We start from the raw sequence: 18,443 nt of genomic DNA on the forward strand, positions 1-18,443 counted from the left end.
ATGTTTTAAAAGCTGATTCCCAAAGGTCTACATTCCAAACAGCCTAAAGCTAAGTGTTGAATTAGATCCCTCTCTTTGGAACACTGATATGTCTTGGCAGAAACTCTGGGACTATCAAGAATAAAATTAAACTACTTAGATAATTACAAATGCTCCAGAGACAACGAAGAGCTAGGGCAGGGCTGAAAAAGAAGATTCATTTCCTATAACAAGTCACTCCAACAAGACTAGGAGAAGTAACTGCTTTGCCTAATTCATAGAAACAAACAGACACAGAGAAGCAAAATGAGAGAAAGAGGAATGTGTCGCAAACAAAAGAAAAGACAAAATTCAGGAAAAAAAAACAAACAAACAAAAACCTCATTGAAATGAAGGTAACTTAGCTGATAAATAGTTTAATGAACATAAAGACACTCACTGATCTCTTGGAAGAATAGATGAATACAATGAGAACGTCCACAGAAAAAAAGAAAATACAAGTAAATACCAAAAATAGATCACAGACCTCAAGAATACTATAACTGAAAAGAAAAATATACTAGAGGGTTTCAGAAGCAGACCAAATGAAGCAGCAGAAAGGATCAGCAACCTGGAAGACAGGAAAGTGGAATTCATCATAACAGATCAGAAGGAAAAAAAGAACAGACACTGAGGTTGAGGAGCATGGAGCCTTCCAAATAAGATGAACCCAAAGAGATCTACATGAAGGCACTTTATAACTAAAATGTCAAACATTAAGACAAGGAGAGAATCATAAAAGCAAGAAGAGAAAAACAACTTGTTATATACAAAGGAAACATCATAAGATTATCAGCTGATCTCTTAGCAAAAAATTTATAAGCCACAGGGAATGGCATAATATATTTAAAGTTCTGAAAAGAAAAACCATTCAACCAAAAATACTCCACAGGCATGGTTATTGTCCAGAACTGAAGGAGAAATAAATAGTTTTCTACAGAAGTAAAGGCTAAACATCATCAACACTAAATCTCCCTTACAAGAAATGTTAAGGGAAAAAAAAAAAAGAAATGTTAAGGGAACTTCAAGATGACAAAGAAGCCATTAAATAGTAACAAGAAAACATAAGAAAGTCCAAATGTCATGAGTAGAGGCAAACCTATAGTAAAGTTAGTGAATTAACCATTTATAAACCCAGAATGAAGGGTAAAAGACAAAAGCAGGTAGAACAGTAACTACAAATAGTTAAGGGAAACAGAAACAAGATATGACATCAAAAATATACAATGAAGGTGGGAGTACCTAAAATGTTTTCAGTTTTCAGAATGTATCAAACCTAAGTCGCTATCAGCTTAAAATAGATTACTATACACACATACATACATATATGTCTTTTACATATGAATTCCATAGAAATCACAAACCAAAAACCTATTGTACACACAGTAAAGATAATGAGAAGAAATACACATGTAATGTGAAAGAAAGTCATCAAATCACAAGGAAGAGAGCCAGAGAAGAAAGAAAGGAACAGAAACTATAAAAACAACCAGAAAATAAGTCACAATATGACAGGAAGTATTAACACATACTTGTTAATAACTACTTTAAATTTAAATGGACAAAACTTTCTGATTAAAAGCCAGAGCAGCTAAACATATTTTAAAAAAGACACAGTCATTTAGTGCCTACAAGAGACTTAATTTAGATCTGAGGACACAAACAGATAGACAGTGAAGGGATGAAAAAAGATATTTCTTTCAAGCAGAAACAAAAGGAAAGCTGGTGTAGCTATATTTACATTAGACAAAATAGATGTGAGAACACAGATTGTAATAAGAGACAAAGAAGGGCATTACGTAAGGATAAAGGAGTCAATCCAACAAGAGGTCATAATATTTTTAACTGTATATTAACTAATACAAAAGCACCTTAAATATAGGAAGCAGATATTAACCGACCTAGGGGAGAAAATAACAGGTATACAATAATAACATGGAACACTAACACCTTAATTTCATGAATGGACACAGATCATTCACACAGAAAATTAATAAGAAAACAATGGCCTTAACATATTAGATCAGCTATACTTTATAGATATGTATAGAACATTCTATCCAAAAGCAGCAGAATTACATTTTTCTCAAGTATACATGGAACATTCTCCAGGATATATTACATTTTAAGCCACAAAACAAATTTCAGTAAATTTAAGCAGAATGAAATCAATGTGAAATACTTTTTACGACCACAATGGTATGAAACTAGACCTAAGAGAAAACTGAAAAAAATCACAAATATGTGGAAATTAGGTAACACATTACTGAGCAACCAATGTCAATGAAGAAATTTGAGGTGAAATCAAAAACAATTTTAACAATGAAAACAGAAATACAACATTTCAAAATTTATGAGACAAAGCAAAAGCATTTTTTCTTTTAACTACTACTTTTGGCTGCCCTGGGTCTTCACTGTGGCGAGTGGTCATCTTCAGTTGTGGCTCACAGGTTTTAGACTACAGAGGTTCTATAGTCACGGGGAGCGGGCTTAGCTGCCCTGTGGCATATGGGATCCTTGTACCCCGACCAGGGATCAAATCTGGATACCCTGCATTAGAAGGTGGATTCTTAACTACTGGACCACCAACTAAGTCCTGGTGGACTTTTACGCCTTTTAAGAGGGAAGTCAGGCCTACCTAAAGAAAAAAGACAAATCTCAAACAATCTAACTAGGGGAAAAAAAAAATGAAGTCCAAAGGTAATAGAAGGAAGAAAATCATAAAAATTAATGTGGAAATCAATAAAACAGAGGTTAAAATAATAAAAAGATCAATGAAATCAAGAGCTAGTTCATTGAAAAGATAAAAAAAAGATGACAAACTTTTAGTTAGACTAACCAATAAAAGAGAGAAGGCTCAAACAAAGTGAGAAATGAAAGAGGAGAAATTGCAGTGATAAAAGAAATACAAAGAATCATGGGGGACTTCTAAGAACAATTATATGACAACAAATTGGATCAGTTCAGTTCAGTTACTCAGTTGTGTCCGACTCTTTGCGATCCCATACTGCCGCACACCAGGGTTCCTTATCCATCACCAACTCCTGGAGTTTACCCAAACTCAGGTTCATCGAGTCAGTGATGCCATCCAACCGTCTCATCTTCTGTCATTCCCTTTTCCTCCTGCCTTCAATCTTTCCCAAGGTCAGGGTCTTTTCCAAGGAGTCAACTCTTTGCATCAGGTGGCCAAAGTATTGGAGCGCCAGCTTCAGCATTAGTCCTTCCAATGAACACTCAGGATTGATTTCCTTAGGATGGACTGGTTTGAGCTCCTTGGACCAAGGGATTCTCAAGAGTCTTCTCCAACACCACAGCTCAAAAGCATCAATTCTTCAGCACTCAGCTGTCTTTATAATCCAATTCTCACATCCATACATAACCACTGGAAAAACCATAGCCTTGACTAGATGGACCTTTGTTGGCAAAGTAATGTCTCTGCTTTTTAATATGCTGTCTAGGTTAGTCATTGCTTTTCTTCCAAGGAGCAAGCGTCTTTTAATTTCATGGCTGCAGTCACCATCTGCAGTGATTCTGGAGCTGAAAAAAATGAAGTCTCTCACTGTTTCCATTGTTTCCTCATCTATTTGCCATGAAGTGATGGGACTGGATGCCATGATCTTAGTTTTCTGATTGTTGAGTCTAAGGCAAATTTTTCACTTTCCTCTTTCACTTTCATTAAGAGACTCTTCAGTTCCTCTTTTATGCCATAAGGGTGGTGTCATCTGCGTATCTGAGATTATTGATATTTCTCCCAGCCGTCTTGATTCCAGCTTGTGCTTCATCCAGCCTTGCATTTGGCATGATGTACTCTGCATATAAGTTAAATAAGCAGGGTGACAATATACAGCCTTGACATACTCTTTTCTCGATTTGGAACCAGTCTGTTTTCCATGTCCAGTTCTAACTGTTGCTTCTTTGACCTGAATACAGATTTCTCAGGAGGCAGGTCAGGTGGTCTGGTATTTTCATCTCTTTCAGAATTTTCCAGAGTTTATTGTGATCCACAGTCAAAGGCTCTGGCATAGTCAAAAAGCAGAAGTAGATGTCTTTCTGGAACTCTCTTGCTTGTTCAATGATCCAGTGGATGTTGGAAATTTGATCTCTGGTTCCTCTGCCCTTTCTAAATCCAGCTTGAACATCAGGAAGTTCATGGTTCACGTACTGTTGAAGCCTGACTGGGAGGATTTTGAGCATTACTTTGCTAGCATGTTAGATGAGTGTAATTGTGCAGTAGTCTGAACCTTCTTTGGCATTGTCTTTCTTTGGGACTGGAATGAAAACTGACTTTTCCAGTCCTGTGGCCAATGCTGAGTTTTCCAAATTTCCTGGCATACTGAGCACAGCTCTTTCACAACATCCTCTTTTAGGATTTGAAATAGCTCAACGGGAATTTCATCACCTCCACTAGCTTTGTTCATAGTGATGCTTCCTAAGGCCCACTTGACTTCACATTCCAGGATGTCTGGCTCTAGGTGAGTGATCACACCATCATGATTATCTGGGTCATGAAAATCTTTCTTGTATAGTTCTTCTATGTATTCTTGCCACCTCTCCTTAATATCTTCTGCTTCTGTTAGGCCCATACTGTTTCTGTCAGGTCCATACTGTTTCTGTCCTTTATTGTGCCCATCTTTGCATGAAATGTTCCCTTGGGGGGAGGAGCCAAGATGGCGGAGGAATAGGACAGGGAGACCACTTTCTCCCCTACAAATTCATCGAAAGAACAATTGAACGCTGAGCAAACTTCACAAAACAACTTCTGATCGCTAGCAGAGGACATCAGGCGCCCAGAAAAGCAGCCCATTGTCTTCGAAAGGAGGTAGGAGAAAATACAAAAGAAATGTTCCCTTGGTATCTCTACTTTTCTTGAGATCTCTAATTTTTCTCACTCTGTTGTTTTCCTCTATTTCTTTGCATTGATCACTGAGGAAGGCTTTCTTATCTCTCCTTGCTATTCTTCAGAATTCTGCATTCAAATGCATATATCTTTCCTTTTCTCCTTTGCCTTTAGTTTCTCTTCTTTTCTCAGCTATTTGTAAGGCCTTCTCAGACAACCATCTCGTCTTTTTGCATTTCTTTTCCTTAGGGATGGTCTTGATCCCTGCATCTTGTACAATGTCATGAACCTCCACCCATAGTTCTTCGGAGCACTCTATCAGATTAATCCCTTGAATCTATTTGGCACTGTATAATGTAAGGTATTTGCTTTAGGTCATGCCTGGATGGTCTAGTGGTTTTCCATACTTTCTTTAATTTAAATCTGAATTTTCACGATCTGAGCCACAGTCAGCTCACAGTCTTGTTTCTGCTGACTGTGTAGAACTTCTCCATCTTCGGCTGCAAAGAATATAATCAATCTGATTTTGGTGTTGACCATCTGGTGATGTCCATGTTTAGAGCCATCTCTTGTGTTGTTGGATGAGGGTGTTTTCTATGACCAGTGTGTTCTCCTAGCAAAACTCTATTAGCCTTTGCCCTGCTTCATTCTGTTTTCCAAGGCTGACCTGTTACTTCAGGTATCTCTTTTCTTCCTACTTTTGCATTCCAATCCCCTATAATGAAAAGGACATCTTTTCTGGGTGTTAGTTCTAGAAGGTCTTATAGGTCTTCATAGAACAGTTCAGCTTCTTCAGCATTACTTGTTGGGGCATAGGAATTGGATAACTTAGATCAAGTGGATAAATTCCTAGAAACATATAAACTTCTAAGACTGAAATATAAAGAAATAGAATATCTGAATAGGCTGATTATTAGTAAAGAGATTGCAAAAAAAAAAAAAAAAAATCCCAACAAACAGAAGTACAGCATCAGACAGCTTCACCTGTGAATTTTATCAAACATAAAGACTGAATATCTATCCTCAAACTAATCCAAAAAGTGAAGAAGATGGAACACTTCCAAAGTCATTTTATGAAGGCAGCATTATCCTGATAACAAAAATAGACAAGGACACATATAAAAAGAAAATTACAGGCCAATATCTCCAATGGAATATAAAAGTCTTCAACAAAATATTAGCAAACTGAATTTGTGTATGCTGCATGCTTGGTTGCTTCACGACTGTGTGCTAGTTATGCCCAACTCTTTGCAACCCTATGGACTGCAGCCCACAAGGCTCCTCTGTCCATAGGATTCTCCAGGTAAAAATAACGGAGTGGGTTGCCATGCCCTCCTCCAGGGGATCTTCTTGACCCAGGGATCGAACCCTCCTCTTTAGTGGCTCCTGCACTGGCAGGCAGGTTCTTTATCACTAGCGTCACCTGCGAAGCCAAACTGAATTCAACCATATATGAAAAGGATGATCATGATCATCAAGTAAGACTTGTTCCAAGGATGCAAAGCTTGTTCAGCCTCCACAAATCAATAAATATGACACTCATACTTACAAAATGAAGCATAAAAAATGTATGACTGTCTCCACAGATGCAGAGAAAGCATTTCACAAACTTCAGCATCTAATTATGATAAACACTCTCAATAAAGTGGGCAGAGAGGGTACATATTCTGACATAATAAAGGCTATATATGACAAACCCACAGATAATATAATACTCACTGGTGAAAAGCTGACAGGTATTCCTTTAAGATTAGGAACTATACATAAGAATACTCACTCTAAAATACTTTAATTCGACATAATATTGGAAGTCCTAGCCACAGCAGTTAGGGAAAAAAAGAAATAATAGAAATCCCAATTGGAAAGGATAAAGGAAAAATGTCACTATTTGCAGATGACATGATACTATACTAAAAAAAAAAAAAACAACAACTATAGATTCCACCAAAAAACCACAAACTCTTAGAACTAATAAATAAATTCAGTAAAGTTTCATCATACAAAATCAATATACAGAAATCTGCTGTATTCCTATAACTAATTACAAAATATCAGAAAAAGAAATTAAGAAAACAATCACATTTACAACTGCATAAAAAAGAAACACCCTGGAAAAAACTTAAACAAGGGGGTGAAAGACACACACTGAAAAGTTTAAGACGTTGATGAAAGAAATTAAAGACACAAATGAAAAGGTATACCACACTTATAAATTGGAAGAAGTAATATCATTAAAATGATCATATGAACCAAGGCAATTTACAGATTCAGTGCAATCCCTATCAAACTACCACAGGCATTTACCACAGAATTAGAACTAATAATTCAATAATTTTATGGAACCATAAAAGAAACTGATAAGGCAGATTTCAGACAAAAGAATCATCAGAAAAACAAAAGAATCATCAGAAAAACAACTCCTTGAATGAATAAATAAATAAATAAATAAAGCTGGAGGTATCAAACTCCTTGATTTCAAGGTAAACTATAAAGTTACAGTAGTCAAAAGAGTGTGGTATTGGCATAAATACAGACAAATAAATCAATGGAAGAGAGCAGAGGGTTTAGAAATAAACCCACATATTCATGGATAAATAATTTATAACAAAGGAGTCAAGAATATAAAATGAGAAAAGGCAGCCACTTCAATAAATGGTGCTTGGAAAATTGGACAGACACCTGCAAAGAAATGGATATAGTACCACACACAAAATCAAACTGAAATGGATTACAACTTAAACATAAGACCTGAATCCATAAAAATTCTAGAAGAAAACGTAGGCAATAAGCTCCTTAGGATCAGTGTTGACATGGAATTTTTTGGATCTGACCTCAAAAGCAAAGGCAACAAAAGCAAAAATAAGCAAGTGGGACTATATGAAACTGAACAGCTTCTGTACAGCAAAGGAAATCATCAACAAAATGCACTGGTGACCTACTGAATGAAGGGAAAATATCTGCAAATCATATATGTGATAAGGGGCAAATAACAAAAAATACATAAACAACTCAAACAAGTAAAAAACAACTTATTTAAAAATGGGAAGAGGATTTCTATATTTTATTCAAAACACATACAGATGGTCAACAGGCACATGAAAAGAACACCACTAATCATCAGAGAAATGCAATCAAAATGAGATATCACTCACACCTGCTAGAATGGCTATTATCCAAAGGACAAAAAAAAAAAAGTTTTACAGAGAATGTGGAGAGAAGAGAAACTTTGTACACTATTGGTGGGAATGTACACTGGAGCAGCAACTATGGAAAATAGTACAAAGGCACCCCACGGTTTAAGAACAAACTACCATACCACTTCTGGGTATTCATCCAAAGACAATGAAAAATACTAATTTGAAAAGATATATCCATCTCTATATTCAATGTGGCATTATTTACAATAGCTAAGATATGGACACAATCTAAATTAACACTGACGGGAGAACTGGATAAAGAAGATAAGGTATATACACAAAATGGACTACTGCTCGGCTATAAAAAAGGAATTTTTTTGTTTGCCATTTGCAATAATATAGAGAGAACTCAAAGGCACTTTGTTAAGTGAAGTAATTCAGAGAAGGACAAATACCATATGATTTCATGTATATGTTGAATATAAAAAATAAAACAAAGAAATAGAAACCAAACTCAGATTCATGGTTATCAGAGGGCAGGGGGTTGGAGGGTGGGTGAAATGGATGAAAGGGGACAACTTTATGGTGACATATTGAAGTAATCACTTTACAGTTTATAAAGAAATTAAATTATTTTGTTGTACAGCTGAAACTAATTTGTTATTTTTGTTGTTGTGGTTTAGTCGCTAAGTCGTGTCTGACTCTTTGTGACCCCATGGACTGTATCTTGCCAGGCTCCTCTATTCATGTGATCCCCCAGGCAAGAATACTGGAGTGGACTGCCATTCACATCAACTAAAAAAAAAAAATCTACATGATAACATTTCAAATAATTATTAAAACAACTTACTTTCTTCTTTCTTGCTGATAATCGCAGGCAGGGTATAAATCTGAAAAACAAAAGAAGTCAGCCAGTCATCTGCAGTTAATGAGTCCACAGCACACAATTACCAGAGTGATACTGGTTCAATGATATACAAAGGGAGTGTCTTGATTTCAAGGTCCTACAACTACTGTGTGCACAATGCCCTCCTCCAGTCTTGCCTTCCACTCCTTTTCCTCCCTTGCTGTCCTGCCCCGGGCAAAGTTTTACCCCTTTCCCTCTGATCTAAGCATCTCATTCTATTCTCCAACATGATGCACAATCTCCCTTCTTCAGGAAGTACCTCATGATGGATTGCACCTGACTGTTTCTTCCTCAAATTATCTGCTTAGTGTTTAGGGTAGCATGTACCCTAACTTGTGCTTGTTAAGCTATCACACTGTCTTCTAAATTTCCTCTAGGTCAGGGCTTGCCTCTCAACTATTAGCAGTAAAGAGACAAGTTGCTTTGCTTTTAATTTTTAATGACTGATAATTTTGTAAATTATAATAAAATGTAAATGTAATAAACATAATCAAGAATAGACAGTCCAAAATTTTTTATTATTAAATTCAACAGATGTAAAATGACTTCTAACTGCTTCAAAATCTTCCAGATCCTTAATCATAATCTCTGTACTCACTGTAGCCTGGTAATAGTCTGTAGGATAGACTCAAAGTCTAGGGTCCACACTTTGTGTAACTCTGTTGTTGCACAGGTACAAGGATGGTCACAAGCTGTTTGCCATTTAAAAGATGGCTTTCAAGGGACAGGCTGTGGTCTTCTACCGGCTCTGAGTGCTCATCTCTCTAAGCACTAGGTGCCTTGTGCTTCACAGAAGTCATCGGTGGCATATTCCCTTTTTATATAAGCCTCCCTGATCATTTTAAGTGAATTTATGTCAACATCAAATTACTGTTAGAAAAATAGGGCTCTCGACTGAGGGAAATGTCAAGCTATAAACAGTTTTATCAAAGGACATTTCTAACCCACGGTCTAGGTTACCCTGAAATTTGTTCATCATGCTGATCATAAAACCTCACACTGGCCTTGCAAAGAGAAGACACTCAAGAACTATTAACTAAAAAAAGCAATCCGACCAATGTAGCCAAACTAATGATTATAAGTAATTTTTTAAAGTAATTTTAGGGTTTTAAATTAGTCCTAGAAGTCTCCCTGAAAAGCAAATTCAGAAGTTGGTATTATGTGCCAGTGACACAACATGAGAAAATAGTAAGTCTCTACTCCTCGGATTTGCTATTTTAATATTTTCAAATATACTATATATAGGCATATAACTTTTTTTAGACATACTGTGCAATTATTAGAACAATAAAATCGAGATTATAGAATGTGTCATAATCCTACCGGTTCCTTCCCATCCATGGCTTCAAGCCAGAGTTTTCTATTAGCTTCCGAAAAGGCTTGCAATGTGATGATCCCATGCCTATTAAAAACAAGTATTTTATATATTCAATTCACTTTTTTATGCCTTTAAACATATGCTATTTATTTAAATTCTTAGTTAACTACAAAAGTAAAGTTTGAAGAAAAAGCAGGAAAGAGAAAAAAACGAAAAGAGAGAAAAGAATACAGATAGAGAAACCAAATAAGAAATTAAAAAACTGAAAAGAAATCCTAAGTATTTTAGGTGTAAGACTGTCCAAAGGAGGCTAGTCTCAAACTACTTCCCCTAAAATGACTGAAAAGGATGAAAGAGCTACATTCATCGAAGCTCAAAACCACGTAAACAATCCACAATATGCGAATGATTAAGAATATGACCCAGTGTATTATCATCTAGTCACTAAAAATAATTACAATGAGTATATAGCAATATGGACTTCACTGGTGGCTCAGACAGTAAAGCGTCTGCCTACAACGTGGGAGACTTGAGTTCAATCCCTGCGTCGGGAAGATGCTCTGGAGAAGGAAACGGAAACCCACTCCAGTACTCTTGCCTGGAAAACCCCATGGATGGAAGAGCATGGTAGGCTACAGTCCCTGGGGTTGCTAAGAGTCGGACATGACTGAGCCACTTCACTTTCATATGGCAATATGAGAAGCCTTATACCATAACTAGTTAATTAGACAGAAGACAATAAGACCAAAGTGTTTATACAATGATCACAGTATTACCATTAACACTTTAAAAAAAACAACTCTCTCCCATGTACCCATTCTGAAATAGCTACTTGAGGATGTGCTTCAAGAAAGAGCAAGCAAAGGGAGAGATGAAATCAATATGAGAGAGAAAGACAGAAAATCCAGGAAAAAAACGGGAAATTAACCTAATGAACTGTGCAAGCTGTTCATAGGATAAACAGAAACTTAGAAGGCTCTGGGACAAGGTACAACAAGAAGGAAATTTCATTTAAATATTGTGTAATTACAAGTCTAGAATGAGTTAAAACTGTGCAAAGGGATATATCTTCATGGATACAGGAAAATGGATCATTATAGTGATAAGAAATGGAGAAACTGATTATAAAGATCAAAGTAATTTCATCTTGGATAATTTAAGCCAGTTTAAAGCAGCAGTAATAACAACACTGCTTGTAGGCTGTTTGCTGTGAGCCAGGCACTGTTATGTCGCCCTCACTAACCCATTTACTCCTCACAACAGCCCTCTGACATGCGCAGTGATTAGCCTCACCCTACAGATCAAACAGCTGAAGCACAGGGCTTAACAGTGTGCTCCAAGGCTATATATCTAGAAAGCAGTGAAAAAAAAAGGAAAGAAAAATCACTAACATGTTAGTGTCCATCTACACAGAAGATCAAGAAGTTCCTATCACAAAATTAATAAAACCAATGGATGTAGATTGATATATAGAAAAGTTAATAGTCTTTCCACATCAGTTTCAACTATAAAACAAAAATGAGTTTTCTAATAATAACAGAATCCTATTCAAAATTTCAATGAAAAGAAGACACCCAAAAACAAAATGGGGGAAAAAAAAAAGATATATAAAATCTTAGGGAGAGCTCAATTCACCATTGATTAACTAATAACACAACTCCAGTCAAAAGTCCCGAAGGAATTTTTGGAGAGAAAAGGAAACTTACTCAGCAGATCTGCAAAGTATAAGAACACAGAGCCAAAACAGCTAGCACTGTTTTAGAGAGGCGTAAGGATGGGACCAAGTCCTACTAAATAATTATCATCTATGGCATATGTAAGCTATGGTATATAACAGTGTATACAGTATGTTAGAGTGTATAGTATATATTCACACGCAAAGCTAGAGTATTCAGAAGCATGGTGGCAATACAGGGGAAGAATAGCTTATGGAATACAACAGAGATCAAGAAACATACTTTTCCTTACTTTGTTTCTATTCTACTTGAAACGATAAATGAGTACAGGTAAACAATTCCACTAGATGATGAGCTTGGCTGCCCAGCCTTTATGTCTCTACCAATACCCTGTGACCAAGATTGCCCAGAACAGTGCAGTGTGCACGGAAGGCACTGAACTTCACTGAACTTCACTGGCCAAAGGAGGCTTATGGCAAGTGCAGCAGTGTCTTTTTTATCCTTCGGCACAAGGCCACCAGGTTTCAAGACCATACAGGAAGGCTGACCCAAGAGCCGTGAACAAGGCCGTCAGGCTCCTTCACTGGGATGGGGACCTTAGTCCACAATGTCTTCTTTTGGCTAAGGCACTCATTTACACTGGTTTTTCAGATTCTTCGCTGCGTGACATTACTCTTTGGTAGCACTCTGTGTCTAATTTATTTTTTGAAAGCATCATGTAATCCATATTTATTGAATAAACAAGTGAAAGAATGAATTAAACATATTGCTTTTTAAAAAAGAGACTGAAAAACAAGCACTTTAAGCTGTTTCATATTTACAGCTATGCACAGAAAGAAAAAAATAATTAACCTAAACAAATAATTTAGATTATTAAAAAATACAAAGTGAAAAGTTCAAACCTTTCGACCACTTCTATGTCAAAGCAGAATCGTTTATCAATTGAATCCGTCTTTCGTCGGATACAAGATTTTAATTTAAACATTTCTGGTGAGCTAGTAACAAGGCCATTCTGAAACAAGAGGTGGAACATATTTTTGACATGATGACAGAGTGAACTGAAATATATTAAATACACCATCTGAAGTTTCCATATTAAAATAACTTAGAGTACAGTTTATGTATAAAGATCATAATCATGCCCTATTTCTATAAATATTAATACAAAGATGTCTGGCTAATGTTAACTTCCCAACTGTAATACACCAAACCATTTATTAATAAATTAATCACATATATGTTTTATTCAAAGAACTCTGGGAATTCTGTGCCTATTACCCTTCAAAATAGCTACTTATGTTAAATTATACTATAATGTGTATATATTTGAATCCGAGCCGTGGAGTATTAAATGACAGCTGACAGGTGACTCCAAATCTCAAGAGAGTTACCAAAATAATAAAGCTCTAGTAGACACTTGTTATAACGCTATTACTATCATGCATACCATGTGATTCTTCTGCTGGTAACCAATTGCTAGTGTGCTTCTGAAACTAAACCTCTTTGGACAGAATCCAACATAAGCTCAATTCACAATTCTCTTCTATACCTGAAAAGCCATTCAATTTTGAGGAGAATATATACCTAATGCCTGGTTAATTCTACTGTCTCTGGTTGCAAGTCTTACAGATTTATTACTAGAACTCTGGCTTGGTCTCTTTATTATCTCACGACTGTCACATGAACTCACTTCTGGGCAACAGCTTCTCTTACAAAAACTTGAGTAGAAACTAAGGTGTGATTACAGCATTTAACAACTTCTCGTGATGGGAGCAATCTAAGATTTCTTTTTCTCTGGTATGTTCTCCTTTACTTTATATCTGTCACTTTGAATTATTAGACTCTATTGAATGCCCAAGCACAATAAGTTTCAGTTGATATATTTGAATATGTGCCTAAATTAGGCCAACATTTACCTACAGATACCACAAATTAGCTCGGGGAGTCACTTACTTTCTACCATCTTTATCTTCTAGTCAGTTAAAAGGAGGCGAGCCTCAGTGATCTTTAGGATAACTTCCAGCTCTAGGATTCTCAGATGACGGCTCAGTCATATTTGTAGGTCTCATCGTTTGCCATATTCATATCTTAACTCACAAAAAGATTGCAAACTACATGCAATAAAGGTGTTGCACTCTGCAGCACTTGCGCATACAAAGTACACAGAGTTTATACTGTTCACCACCCATGTGAGACTTTCAGGGACTGACTGACCTCAGGGGAAAAGCAGCACTCACTGATTTCTTCTGAGAAACTTTGTTGGCCAGCATTTCAGTAAGGAGGACTCAGTGCTTGCGGGGACTGTGGCATGCAGGAGCAAACGCGGGCTCCCACAGGAAACCACCGGGAAGAAAGAGGCGGACTCCGTGAGCCTCAACCCGCCCCTGACAACCTCTGTGGGCTGCTGGCAAACCAACACCACAAACGACCCTGCTGCCAGGAATGTAAGATGCCATCCACCAAGGGGTCCGTCCATGTAATGTAACTGCTTATCAAGAGTCACGGCCCAAGTGAAGGAGAAGTACTGTCTGTTCTTTTTAAGTCATCAAGGTCATTTAAAGTGAGAGAAAACTTTTGTGACTTTTCAATTTTTAAAAATTGTGAACACGTTTATTAGAAAAAGAAGCTCATATGATTTTTATTTCCATTATTTAAGTAACAAGTTCAGTTAAAAAACAATAGAAAAAAAGATGACTCACCATTTTCCCACTGGATTTCATTTCTGAAACACTCATTGTAAAAGTTTTACTTCCTTTATCATATGTACAATAATGTTTAATCCATGTAAAACCAAGAGGTCCTAATGAAAGGAAACAAACAATACAGACTGTTAATATAGGAGTTGCATCTAAGTTTGTGCAGTTTTCGATGCTATGAAGTACAACTGACGATTTCCATAGACCACGCAAGTCAGGAATGCTTCCTATGAGTGAGAAAGGCCAGTCTGGAGCCAGAGTGGTATAGGGTAGAGTGTCTTGCAACCAGACAACTTGGCTTAATTTGCAGCTCTGACACAGACTTGGTAAACTCAAGAGTTACTTTAGCTCTCAGCTTTAGTTGTCTCCGTGGTTTACCCACGGATGTGGGAAGGATGAGAAGGAACAGTCTGAGGTGCTATAACAGGTCTCCTTACATCTTCCTTTGTCACCAATTTTCAAAACTGCCAGAAATGCCCTGCTCAAAATTTAGCCAGGTCATTTCATCCTTTTGTTCAAAACTTTCCAGTCATTTCTCACATCTCCCCAGATATAAACTGAAGGCTCCAAATGATCTGGATAGAAGGATATTATTGGTCTTACTGCCTTTTGCCTCCTACACACGACGCTAGTTACACTGGACCCTGCTGGTCTCTGAACATGGAGAATGCATTTCTACCCCAGGGCATTTCCACTCACAGGACAACTCTTCCTGCAGATGCCTGCATGACTTGAACTGTCACTTCCTTCAGGTTTTTTCCTAAATGGCACCTTTATAATATGGCACTTTCTGTAGAGACAGCTAATATCACAACACCTTCACCATGACATTTCACTTCTTATCTCTCTCTTTTTTTTTGCTTTACTTTCTCCTCAGCAGTTAACACGTATATGCTAACACTTTACTAATTCATCCTGTTTGCTGTCTGCATCCATCACTAGAATCTACAGCTCTATGAGAGAAGGAACAAGTGATGTTCTGTGGAACAGCATATTCTTAACCCATAGAACAGGGCCAGACACATAGTTGCTCCTCAATAAAGATTTGATGAATGAAGGAATGAATTATTCATCTTTCTCTAAGACTTTACGGACCACACTGCTGTTCCCTTTTAACGCTTATCTGAAAAAATTAAATTCAAATCTCTCTTTAAAATGAAGGGTTTTCCTTGGTGTCTCAGATGGTAAAGAATCTGCCTGCAGTGCAGGAGACCCGGGTTCGATCCCTGGGTCAGGAAGATCCCCTGGAGAACAGAAAGGCAATCCACTCCAGTATTCTTGCCTGGAGAATCCCATGGACAGAAGAGCCTAGTGGGCTTACAGACCATGGGGTCAATGGTGCTAATGGTAAAGAACCCACCAGACAATGCAGGAGCCATAAGAGATGTGCATTTGACCCCTGGGTTGGGAAGATCCCCTGGAGGAGGGCATGGCAACCCACTCCAGTATTCTTGCCTTTAGAATCCCATGGACAGAGGAGCCTGGTGGACTACAGTCCAAGGAGTCAAACACAACTGAAGCAACTTAGCATTCACGCATGTATAATGTTCACTTTCTTTTTCTCCATAACCTCGCTGGGGTATGCAACCCTTTCCCACTGCATATCACTCTGTCATCCAGTGTTCTCCTTAGAAACTGGTCAATGCTGCTTCCCCAGGGCAAACGGATGCATCACAAGTTCAATGATTTCATGACCTCTGCAGAAGACTGCATCTTTCCCACAGGGAAGCCAATTATCTTGCACCCAAGTGCCCCAGTGGGCTGAGTGGGTTGGAAGTGGAGCTTGTTTCCTAAAGCTTCCCCACACAGGATCTCTCTAGCAACAATTATACACAATGTTATTGCTGGCTGGGTTTTATAACAATGTATTCAAAACCAAGAAACCAAATTGTAAAAATGCACCTCTTGAGAAAAGTGTTTCATGAGCCATTTGAATTTTTTTTGGTAATAATAGTGCCCTTGGTGTCATATGTAGCTTTAATACTTAAACCACTTCAGACTCTAAAATTATGGGGTGCAGCTATATACTTGGTAATCACAAAGGATTACTGCAATTAACTTCAATTCTGTTTGGGGACTATTTAATACTGTAATACTTAATAATACTTGTTGATAACTCTGTTACATGTGGTGTAAAATACTTAAAGGCTTACAATTGATTAGTGGAAAGTGGCTGGATAGAAATCCTTGTAGTGACTTTACTACTTAGGAAGCAATTTATGAAGCAATATCAGCTATAATTTTTAAATAAAACTGCTGCAACACTCTGATGACCTATTAGACCCAAGATGTTTCATCCTGCCTCTGTGTTAACTTCAGAACCCCATGCATTTGGTCTTCAAATGTGCTGCACACACAGGCTGCTTTCTTTAAAGTTGCTTGGCACCAGGCCAGGGCAGATGTTCTTAGGCAAGTGATTCTGAAGTCCCTAAAAAAAAGTCTGGGAAAATAAAATTTATTACAGCTCTGAAGCTGCAAACCAAAACAAGTTTAATTATCTTATCCAGTGTTCACCTGAGGTTGCTGAGATGATGTCTGTGGACTGGGAGGGAATTAACATCCACTGGATACCTAGTGTCAACATTATATCTAGGAACTTTCAGAGTCAGACATTATAAAGAGCATTTTACATAAAAGAAAATAAAGCTTAAGAGCGGCAGATGGTGCAGCTTTCTTCATTAACAGGGTGTGTGGTTGGAGCTCTTCTTTTTAGAGGAGTTGTTTTAAGAATGAAATGACACAAATACAAATTGCACAGAATAGTAAGGGCTCCTAGAAGTACAGTGGTCTTACTGTGTGCTACTACGGATAACAGAGACATTCTGTATACATTATCTCTAATTCTTACAATGTTATTATGAGTAGATATAAATATCCCTCTTTTATAAATGAGGAGACGGAGCTCAGAAAGTTGCCTACCCAGAATCACCCAGTTAACAGGTGGCATAACATTCCAATATAGTTCTATCTGACTCTGGACCCCATGCTCTTCCTGCTTAAACTGGAATCTACCAGAAAGCAATTCACTATATACCTGGAGGTGGGTAACATACAAATCACATACCCAGATGAAGTGGAGTGCTGTGTCTAAATAGCAATTATCTGCTACCATCCCATTACATCCATCTCCATTTATCAATCAGTTTACAGCTGTGATATTTACTATTGATCACTGGTTGCTAATTGTGTAAGTCTATCCATCTTGTACCTCCCACAATTGAATAAACATCTTGGAGCAATAGTCTTCATTTCCTTATCTCCTTTTCTGTTCTCCACAAGACGTACTCAGGGATAGCAAGAGCACAATCAGTGTGTCTTAGTGAAATGGCCAGATTTTCTTAATATAAATGCTCTCAAAGATTCCAAGAAGAAAGGGGCTATGAGTACTTTTTCCTCATAGAAAAATAATTCCAAAGCATATAATCCCATTCATTTTCCTTTTAAAATCCCTAGGCAAAAGGAAGAAGTGAGGATGGTTAAGTGGGAATGAAAGGAGTGAGGGATTACAGTGAGGCAAAATAACACTTTTGAGAGTGATGAATACATGGGTTATGTTGGCTGTGGTGATAGCTTCATTGGTGGATACATGTGACAAAACTGATCAAACTGTACATTTTAAATATGTGCAATTTACTGCATGCCAAGTGTGCCTCACTAAAGCTATAAAAACAGCACAGGCAGATATAGAGTAAAATGGAGATGGACGCTGTCCTGGGAACAGGAAGAATGTCATGAGAGAGGATGCTACAAATAGAGGGGTGCCTTGAATGCCATGTGTGACCACGGCCACCACAGGAGAGGCACAACCAAGCAAGCACTGCAGAGGAAGCTGCTGGAAGCTCTCTGAGAATGGA

The 18,443-nt window shown here is 37.4% G+C and overlaps 1 protein-coding gene across 2 annotated transcripts in view; it reads right to left on the minus strand.

Moving 5' to 3' along the window:
• ARHGAP42 (Rho GTPase activating protein 42) overlaps positions 1 to 18,443 on the minus strand; it is a 318,240-nt gene that overhangs the window by 44,003 nt on the left and 255,794 nt on the right. For both annotated transcript variants that reach the window (XM_061143598.1, XM_061143589.1), the window contains exons 9-12: positions 14,593 to 14,693; positions 12,796 to 12,905; positions 10,223 to 10,301; positions 8,843 to 8,882 (exon numbers count right to left, since the gene is read on the minus strand). In XM_061143598.1, coding sequence (XP_060999581.1) covers positions 8,843 to 8,882; positions 10,223 to 10,301; positions 12,796 to 12,905; positions 14,593 to 14,693 — 330 coding nt within the window. The remainder of the gene's footprint in view (positions 1 to 8,842; positions 8,883 to 10,222; positions 10,302 to 12,795; positions 12,906 to 14,592; positions 14,694 to 18,443) is intronic.

This window comes from Dama dama, chromosome 1 (assembly GCF_033118175.1).
Source record: "Dama dama isolate Ldn47 chromosome 1, ASM3311817v1, whole genome shotgun sequence".
In the NCBI taxonomy this organism is placed as follows: Eukaryota; Metazoa; Chordata; class Mammalia; order Artiodactyla; family Cervidae; genus Dama; species Dama dama.